Here is a 10,002-nt window from a genome sequence, read left to right as displayed (position 1 = left end):
CTCCTGCTGCTCCTCCTGCGCTGCCCAGAGGGAGGCCGTGCCTCCGCCCCCTGCCCCGGGCCCTCGCTTGCCGCCAGCCCCAGCCCTGCGCCCCCTGCTGCCCCCCAGCATGTGTGCTTCCAGGCCCACACTGGCCTGCCTGCCTGGCGAAGGGCCCGAGACTGGCGCACTTCCCCCTTCCCGTGTGCCTCTCTGGGACGGGCAGCCGGAGCAGGGCGGAAAGCGAAAGTGCGCCAGTCTCTTCCTGGGTTCCCTTGCCGCTCCTCGTGGCTCAGTCTAGTCAGCCCAGACTCGCCGGGCTTCCTGGCCGAGTGGCTGGGGCAAATCGAGGGGCAGCTGCAGCGTGGAGCGCCCACTGATTTCGCCAGGATGGTTTCCAGGCCCCGCCGGGAGGTTGGCATCTGCGCTCGCCTAGAGCGCAGGACAACCTCGGGCCGGCCCTGTTCCCCAGGCCAAACTCTTTCTAAGTAGTACACGAGGGAATTTAGGTACCTGGCTACCGGCACTACAACCTAACACACTCTAAAACCCTTTTATCAACCTTCCCACCAAAAAGTTTTTGTTTTTTTTAAATACACCTGGTGTAGCCTTGCTTTAGGGGTTTCTTTTGTTTTTTAGAACTTAGTGACTTCTTGTACTGAAACCTGACTACAGTTTAATAGAAACTGTTCTTGAGATGGAATTTGCAAACTTTTTGTTTTAAAAAAATTGAAGGTTCTTTATTCAGCTTCACCTGACTATATTCTGTTGGAGCAAAACTGCTTTCCTTTTCACAAACACAGGAGCTACCTCATGAAAAATGAAACTACAGGACAACTTAAAGCAAAATTTGTCTATGACTACAAGCACCTTCTTGCAAGTACTGGAGCACCCACTGGAAAGCAGTTTTTTTAAAGTTAATCTAGGCTAATTATATTACTGTTTTGCAGACAGAACCTTGCCTCTTTTAAAAGCCTATCACTGGCCTAATTAGGGAGGAACTAAAGCCCTACGCTGAAATTTAATTAGAAATGTTTTAAACAATTTCTGACAGACCCTTATTACTAAAAGCATTTCTATTTAACACCTACTATCTGAACAATTTTTAACAATTAAATGGCCCCTTGAACCAGAAGCGCACACACTGCACCAAACCAGACCTTTAAATGAAACACTGACTGAACTGTGAACCACCACCAACACCCCCTCAACCAACCTTCTAAAAATTAAAGGAAGGAAATAAGGGGGGGGGAACTCAACTCAACTATTCAAGTGAAAAGTAGAACTCAAATCTTTCAACACATTAAGTCACCAGAAAATGAATGGGAGAAAAAGATGGGGGGAAAGAAAATAGAGAAATCAAGAAGAAAAGCGAAAAGCCCCTCGGCACATGCACCAGACCCAAAAAAGAAAAGGGGAAAAAGCAGAGAAAGCAAGCAACAAAGCCTCAAAGTTTTTTTTTTCACCTTCAAGAATTTAGGAAAGATTTAAAATCTTTGATTAGTGAGTCTTATGTTGACTTGATACATTTTAAGGATGTTATATTCCTCCCTATCCCCCCACTGTAAATCTGTTCTTTGACTCCATGATCTCTAAGCAACCATATGTCAAAGGGACAGTGCCTTTCTTATCTTTCAGGAAAGGTTTGTTTTCTTTATGTCCCTCTTAGGAATGTGGAATGTACTCTAAACAGAGGGTAGGGTGAATAATGTTTAAGAAAATAATGGTTGAACCTTTTTTTCCAAATCTCAGGTCCTGACCTTTTGTTTGTTTTATCCTATAAAGGAAGAACTTGAATCTTGTTCAGAATGCCAGCTTGTTCACATCAAGAATGTTCATTCTTAATAAAATTGTATGCTCTGTCAGCAAAAGCCTTGGGTGAGTCTTCTCTCTCCCTGATTGATCTTGGAGAAGTGGGGTTGTGCTGGGTTTTAGTAAACTCCTCTGACATCATTGGAGGTTCCACTAAGATCTGGAGAGATTATTTCGGCAGCAGACGAAGGCAGGATCTGAGTGGAGGACAAGGACTGCTGGCTGAGGTGAGTGTTTCTCCCTCTTCCCATTCTCCCCTGCTTCAGAATCCTGGAAGTTTCTGCAGCCTCCTAAATTTAGTGGTGTATTTTGCAATGCTAATGGAGCAGGCAATTTATGGTAAAGTCTCTGTAGACTGGGTTTTGGAGTGAGTGATCGTGTGATTGAATGTTTGTGTTTGAGGTTTGTTGTCATCATTGGGAGTAAGGTGGATCGAACAGCAAACTCCATAGGAGCACCTGTCAGTTGCCAGGGGAGCAGCTGCCTGCCTTGAGGGAAATTATTTTCCCCAGAGGTAAAAGACTCAGGTGGAATGCATGAAATCCATCCTGAAACCATGCAATGCAAAGTGGGGCACTCGTCAGGTTACTGGGCCAAAGTAAACTACCCACCTTGAAAGACATCTTTCCCCCAGAGGTCAAAGACCTTGGTGAGGGCGTTCAAAACTGAGTTTGCACTGAGAGAGAGAGAGAGAGAGAGAGAGAGAGAGAGAGAGAGAGAGAGAGCGCGCGCGCATGTGTGCATTTACGGTATATGGAGAAGTACTGGGTTTTTTGTGTGAAAAAGAGCTTTGAGTTGGTTCTTGGTGGGATACTGAATGCTGAGAAAGGAGGAAATAAGGAAGGATTCTCTTTTGGACAGAAGACACTATAAATAATTGGTGGGATACTGTGTGTTTAAAAGAAAAGTGGAGGGATTTTGCTGTGATAGTGTAATTTGCATATTGGTACAGAATGGAAAATAGATCCTAAGAGCCCCCTGGGCCTAGGTGCTGGCCAGCTTAGAAAAAAATAGGGACCTGTGCTTACTAAGCAGATATTTATTTATTTCTGTCAGGACTGTCGGCCTGTGTATACTTCAGAGTTGGATCCAGAAGAACAATGGCCAGCTGCGGGCAGCTTTGACTGGATGTGTATGTTTGCACTGAGAGGTCTTGTAGAAGCCTCAGCTCCTGCCCAACAAGTTTTCCTTTCTCTGTGGATGGGTGGCAAAATTCCAGAAGAAAAACAAAACCTTCCCTCCTATATCCCAGTCTCACTACCCCCCTCCCCCAATGCTAAACTGGAAGATTTTCCTTACTGGGCACAGAAAGACAGTTCCCTCTACTCCAGCAGAAAGGGATACTCCTCCTGCTGCGTCCACTGAATCCTTTGGGGAAACACAGGAGGAGAAGGGGGAGAGGTGGATGAGACACAGAAGGATGATATTTAAGACTCTGCAAGGAGCTCTCCTTCCACATCTACAGCATTTTGAAGTGCTAGAATATGATTCTAAACATAATAAAGCAATACTTAAAGGGCCACATGATCCATCCAAAGCATATGCAGTAAATAAAATAAATGTTGACATGTCTAAGATCCCTGGTGCAGGGTTATTTCCCGTTCACACTTATCCAAACATGACAGCCCCCCCCCTGCAAATCCTGTACATGTTTATAACCCCTGGTCTAATTCAGATTTATATGCAATATGCCAATCCATGCCTAATCCTGATTATCCTCTAGAATCCCCTCCCAGCTGATTTAGAAAAGTTAATAAATAAAAGTATGTGTTGAACCCAGTGATTTACAGGAAATAATGATAAGAGCACTTGTGAATACTTTTGTTAAGCAAATAAAGTGGGGAAAGATTCATCAAGCTAAACAAAAAGAAGAGGAAAGTCCAAGGGATCATCATGAGCACCTGTGTGCTTTAGTGCATCAACATTCTAAAATTGATCCTGATGATAATGATCAGGATCCCCACAGGGTGTCTCTCCTTCTAGAAGGTCTTCACCCTGAACTGACAAAGAAAATAAAGCTTTCTGTGTTGTAGTACCCTGAAAGGCCACCCAGTAAGATTTTACAGGTAGCTAATCAGTCCTGGAGAAACCAAAATGGGGAGAAACGGGGGGGGGGGGGTTAAATCTCTCCAATAAACTCATGGCTTTGCAGATTCAAATCAATACAAGGCACCACAACAAAATCTCAAGGAGCACGAAAAATCAACGGGCCCCAAAAACATCAAATATCACAACAGGGTGCACCCCAACAATAGACAGTTGCAAGCTTACCATTATTGTGTAATTTTGGGCCATTTTGCCCATGATTGTAGGAAGAGACAAAGAGACTTAAGCCAGCAACAGCAGTGCCAGCCTAGCTAAATGGATATGAGTGTGCAACTCCCAGCACCTGTTTTCCCAGAACCAGCTTACAATGTGGCACTGTTGATTGACCTATTATTAATTGGGTGTGTGTGTGGTGTTTTTGTATTTTGTGTGTGCGTGTGTATGCACCTGGAAATCATGTTGACCCCTGGTGACTGACCCCTACTGGGGGCCTGGAGGATATTCAGAGAGGTGGCTGAATAAAGCCTGCCATCCTCCCGCCTGCTGGTATTCCTTAGAGGTCTCCCATCCAAGTATTAACCACAGTCAACCCTGTTTAGCTTCCGAGATCTGACGAGATCAGGCTTGCCTGGGCTAGCTGGGTCAGGGCGACCTATTATTGTCATTCTTTTCCTTGCCAAGTAAATACAGGTGCCTCCTACATTACAAATCATCAGTAGGACAGGTCATTTCCAGTTTCATCTGACACTGTACTGGCTTCAGGTATAGAGGGTTCAGTCATCCCCATGTTCTGTCTGCACCAGTTTCTCTTTCTTTAGAACAAGGTAACAAGCCATGTCTTTATTTCCCCTGCCTCCCCTGTTAATTCATTAAGGCTGAGATTTACTGTGTGAATATGATGCAATTGATTATAAACTGTAAAAAATTCCATCGATGTAATTTCGCCACTGTCTGATTTTTTTTCTTTCCCCCCCTTTTCCTTTTTTTGAGGCTTCAGAGGAACCTGCAAAGGATCTTCTGAATACCTTGCCTGCCCCCTTACAGGCTTCCAAACTTCATAATGTCAGAAGCTTGTGTGAAGCCAACTCTGTTAAAATTATAATTTGGCCCAATGTGAATGTCCCCAAAATTGCCCAATACTCTTTATCAAAAGAACAGATTGAAGGAATCACCCTGGTCATAGTGCTGTTATAACAGGGAATACTGATTGACCTACTTCATGTGTCTGCCTATAATATTCCTATCCCCCCCCACACACACACCTTTGCTCCTGCACTTCTCTGTCACACCACCTTCAATTGATCTCTCTGAACTGCAACAGCAATCTCCCACCTGAGAAAAAGAGTTGTGGGCCCATGTTGGCACGACTCTACATTCCTTTTCCAATCATGCTGTCTTGTATCTATTCACCGATGGGCATGCAGTCTGCCCCAAAAGGTGGGGGGTAGCTAGTCAAATGTTGAAATCATGATCAAAATATGCACCAACCCCCACACAACCTCTCAATGAACATCCATGGGTTTATGTTCCATCTCAAGATTGGCATTGGGATGGCCATCATATAGAGGGTCTACACCAGCTAACACCTTTTGAAATCCTGTCTGGACTAAAGCCTTCACCTAGTTTTCAACTGACATGACTAAATATGGGTTACAACTGAGTGGAGTATTGAAAGTTTTGTACAATTAGGTTTTACAATCTCAGACTGGTTCCACAGACATCACATGCTACGACAGGTGCCTCCTACATTACAATTCATCAGCAGGAGGCGTCATTTCCTATTTCATCTGATGCTGTACTACGTCTGGGTTAAGGTCTACAAAGAGAAAGCGGCCTTGGAGCCCAAGTGGGAAGATCCATACCAGGTCCTGCCAACACAGCAATCCGAGTGGCAGAAAGAAGTTCCTGGACCCATGCACATAAGGCACCTGGTACAGAATCAGAAGACCAACACCCAAGGTGAATGCAGGAGTGGGAAGCTACAGCAAGGGACATAAGAGCAACCTGATCCAGAGGGCCTCCCAGCCCTTCAGTCTGGACCTTGTCCTGGGGGAAGGGGACAAGGAACTCAACAATCCTAGAATCTTCCTTGGACTACGTGGGTTCCTGTTCCTGATAACCAGAAGTGGCAAGTCAAGGACTTCATGTGCATCACCCTGAAACCCATTATAAAAGACTGACCCAGAGACTCAGGAGATTTGTGCTCACCTGCAGTTTCTTCCTATTTGCTGTCTCCCTGTTCTGTGTGAACCCTACGCCAACATTATTACACACAAACCCCAGCCAGTACATGAAGACTATTAGGCCCCACTGGTGGACCTCCTGATGGCACTGGTATTTCTGGCCACTGTGTGATACAGAGTGTTGGACTGGATGGGCCTTTGGCCTGATCCAACATTGGCATCTCTTATGTTCTCTTATGTTCTTATGGTAAATTGCCTTGCACTTCCATGTAGATATAGAGCCCCTTTCCCCATAGTTACTTACAACACAATCCGTTGACTTCAGTGGACTCTGAAGGCTGTAACTCTGTTTAACATTGTACTGTTCATGTGATCTTCCTTATGTGAGTGAATGTTCTACTTTTCTGTAATTATTACATCTCTAAGTAGTCAAATTATTTCTTGTTTAAGAAGATTAATCTTTTAATCTGAAGAAGTGTGCAGTGGCTCACGAAAGCTCATCCCCTGCCACAGATTTTGTTAGTCTTTAAGGTGCTACTGGACTCTTGCTTTTTTCTACTGCTACAGACAGACTAACACGGCTGCCCATCTTCATCAATCTTTTAAAATTCTTGTAAGTCATTATAAATGCACATGGGCTAAATGGAGCCTATTCAGGTGAATTGTGATAATCCTCAGGAGAGCTCTGTCTTTACCTGCCTTTGCTACTGGCAGTGGGTTTATCTATTACTAGTGGACTTCTGGCATCGTTCTTGATTTCTTGGATGACCAAGAACATAGTACATGTATCTGATGGAACTGTAGATAGGGAGACTGCGAACAGAATATTGATCTGAGGCTGAGACTCCCAGTACTAATCCCCGCTGGGGAATCACAGGGACAGCACGTGTAGAACAATCCTCATGGAAGAATGTTGTTGTGTGGAGGATTTTTGCACAGCACTTCCTGTTTACAGGTGCTGATTCTTACATTTCAGATGTAGAGCATAAGCACACAGTCAGCATGCATGGAGTTCTCCAGTATGAGAAGGTCTAGAGACATAGGATCATTCCTCCCTCTAAGCTGTGAAGTCTTGTGAGCAGAAATTCTGCTTTGTGAGCTACTGGTATTAAAGTTGTAAGTGAGCGATTTGGCTACTGCATAAATTATTTTTCTCTGGAGCCATCCTTCCTGAGCTAAGACAAAAATGTGTTAGCTGGAGGCTAAAAAAACTGTGAGCCAGCTTACACTAGCTCAGCTTAGGGGGAACACTGCGTAGGATCACTGCAAGCATTATAAATTTCTTACACTGTCAGTATCCCTTTCTACTTGCATTCTGAAGAAAACACATCAAAGCAGCGGCCAATAAAAGGTCCACAGAAGTGTGTCTCTGCCATGTGCAGTTGGAAAGTCTGAGATGCATGAATGGTTTCTGGAGCTTAACCAGTAGCTGTTCAGACTCACTTCTGTTCCATGATGGGTTAGGTTACTAAGATGTACATCTGTGGCTATTTTATAGCTACTTCCGTGTGTTTTTACAGCATTCGTGGAGAAAAATAACTTAAGATACTGACTCTTTCATTTCCTCAATAACTTGATTCTGCAACAGAACAAATTTAGAGTCCAGTGGCACCTTTAAGACCAACAGAGTTCTATTCAAGGTATGAGCTTTTGTGTGCACACACACTTTCCCCAAATATACTGGAATGGAAGGTAAGGTTCAAACTTATAGATGGGCTGAACAGCAAATTAGTATGTAACATGAAGAAGATATGTTACATGTTAATCTGCTGCTTAGCCTAGGCTTACCAAGTCCCCCCGGGGGGCAGGGAAACCCCTGCCCCAGAGGCCCGTTCCCCGCCGCCGGCGGATCGGGCCCCAGGGGGAACCCCACCCCCAAAGTACGCGATGTGCACGTCACCCGGAAGTGAAGTGACCACGCCGGGAACGCTGGGGGCGGGGCCACGGTCATCCGAGGGAAAACACTGTGGTTTTCCCTTGGATGGTCGTGGCCCCACCCCCAGCATGCCCGGCGTGGTCGCATCACTTCCGGGTGACGGGGTTGTGGTGTGTGTGCGCGCAAGCTCCAGGAATAAGCCGGGAGCCCCCCGCTCCAGCAGCAGGTAAGACTTGGCAACCCTAGCTTAGCCCCTATCTTTAACTTTGAACCTTACCTTCCATTCTAGTGTATTTGGGAAAAGTGTGCTTTGCACAGGAAAGCTCATACCTTGAATAAAGGTGCCACTGGATTCTAAATTTGTTCTACTGCTTCAGACCAACACGGCTGACCGCTTGGATCTTATCTTGATTCTGCAATGTGGATGTCTGCTGAAAGTGGGAGGTGATCATTCTTCCTGGTAAGTCATTTCCCTGCAGGGCACCACTCACCTATCTGCACAGACCTTGGTGCAAAGGGCAATTGGAGGATACTTTCTCCCAGTAAAGTTTTTTTCTCCTGTTACTCATCACAGAGGTCTATCATTAGACATCACTAATCATTCTGGCACCATTTGATGTGTACTGCTCCCTGCTGTGAAAGGAAGCTGAATTCTGACTCATGGGTGCTCTCATCTACAGTGAAGCACTCACTTGCCAGCTGGCTCAGGGGCTGGGTGAGAAGAGGCCATCTGACAAGGATAAAAGGGCAGGTAGACGGAGACTTGTTGGGAAGCTGGAGACAAGTGTCTCGGGTGGATCAGTCTGTGCAGACGATTATCCAAGCTGAAGGCCAATGAAAGAGCAACTGTACATCTGTGAAGGACTTGTAGTGGCAGGTCGAACAGTGCGCATAATCCAGTTTACTGAAGATGCTGTGATGAGTTGCCCTACCACACAAACTCATCGGCTACCCATGCTCCTTTCCTTGGTTAATCAATGGATTAGTACAGCAGAGGCCAGCCCCTTTGTCATGTGTGCAATAAATAGGGTTGCCATCTCTGGGTCCAGAAATTCCTGGAGATTTGGAGGTGAAACCTGGGGGAAGACAGAGTTTGGGATGGGGAGGAACCTTGGTAGGGTTCACTCCCCAAAGCAGCCATTTCCTCTAGGTCAATTGATCTCTGTAGTCTGGAAATCAGTTGTAATGCCCGGAAATCAGTTGTAATGCCGGGAGATGATGCATATTCTGAGTGTGAGGGAGTGGCACACTACACAGGAAACCTAACAGGCTTTGTGAGCTGGTGGACTGGAGGCAGTTGAGCACAGCACTGGAGAAGCCAGCGGTAGTGCAGGCCTGGCCTCTTACCGGCATGGAGTAGGGATGATGGATATCCTGCTAATGAGGAGGCAGCTCTAAAGCGGACGGTTACCTGTCATATGGGCAATGGGTGCTGGCTCTCACAGTGGTGTCGCTTTTGTCATTAATAAGCCAAACAAATCCGGTGTGGTTTCTTAGCCTGATATTCTTCCAGTGCTTCTTGGCGACATAGCCACAGCCAGCATTGAAGTCCCCCATGAAGATGAAGTTCTGAAAAGGGAGATCATTAAAGGTAAGGTTGAAAAGGAATGATTGCTCAGTGCAGGTCACAAGATGTACGCCAGCTCTCTGAAATACAGACAACCCCCCCAATGGCTGTCTCTTACTGGCAGTTCAAAGGGCCAGAACAATAGGGGATGCTTATATTTTGATTTTGGCCCCATCTGCATCTAGCATTTGCTCTGCTGTTTTACCAAACCCACACTGGAACAGAAAAAGATGTGACTCAAAACAGCATTCAAATACCCCAGGCCAATGCCGTACTGACTGCATAGACATCCCTGAATGGCCATAAAACAGCCATAAATCTATGCAGACGGCTACCATAAAACTGAGAGATCAAACAAACTGACAGCAGCATGCAGTCGGGACACTGCCATAAAACCCGAGAATCAATCAAAGTGAAAGTGGCATGCAATGTAGAGGGGAACAGCGGAGCAAATGCTAGATGCAGACTGGGCCTTTGTCTGCATAGGCTATATATCATGGTGGAACACTTCTGGAACAGACCTACTCAAATAGTTGCTG

At 45.6% G+C, this 10,002-nt stretch overlaps 1 protein-coding gene across 1 annotated transcript in view; it reads right to left on the bottom strand.

Moving 5' to 3' along the window:
* The window catches only part of LOC107110008 (deoxyribonuclease gamma-like), a gene marked incomplete at its 5' end in the record, with an annotated part of 21,074 nt that extends 11,609 nt beyond the window's left edge, over nt 1-9,465 (bottom strand). The window contains one exon of the mRNA XM_015410715.1: nt 9,308-9,465. Coding sequence (XP_015266201.1) covers nt 9,308-9,465 — 158 coding nt within the window. The remainder of the gene's footprint in view (nt 1-9,307) is intronic.
* Nucleotides 9,466-10,002: the final 537 nt, after the last annotated feature.

The sequence above is a fragment of the Gekko japonicus genome, unplaced genomic scaffold (assembly GCF_001447785.1).
Source record: "Gekko japonicus isolate JY-2015 unplaced genomic scaffold, Gekko_japonicus_V1.1 scaffold15, whole genome shotgun sequence".
Taxonomy (NCBI): Eukaryota; Metazoa; Chordata; class Lepidosauria; order Squamata; family Gekkonidae; genus Gekko; species Gekko japonicus.
The sequence above is the reverse complement of the archived record's forward strand: the minus strand, read 5'-3'. Positions and strand labels throughout refer to the sequence as shown.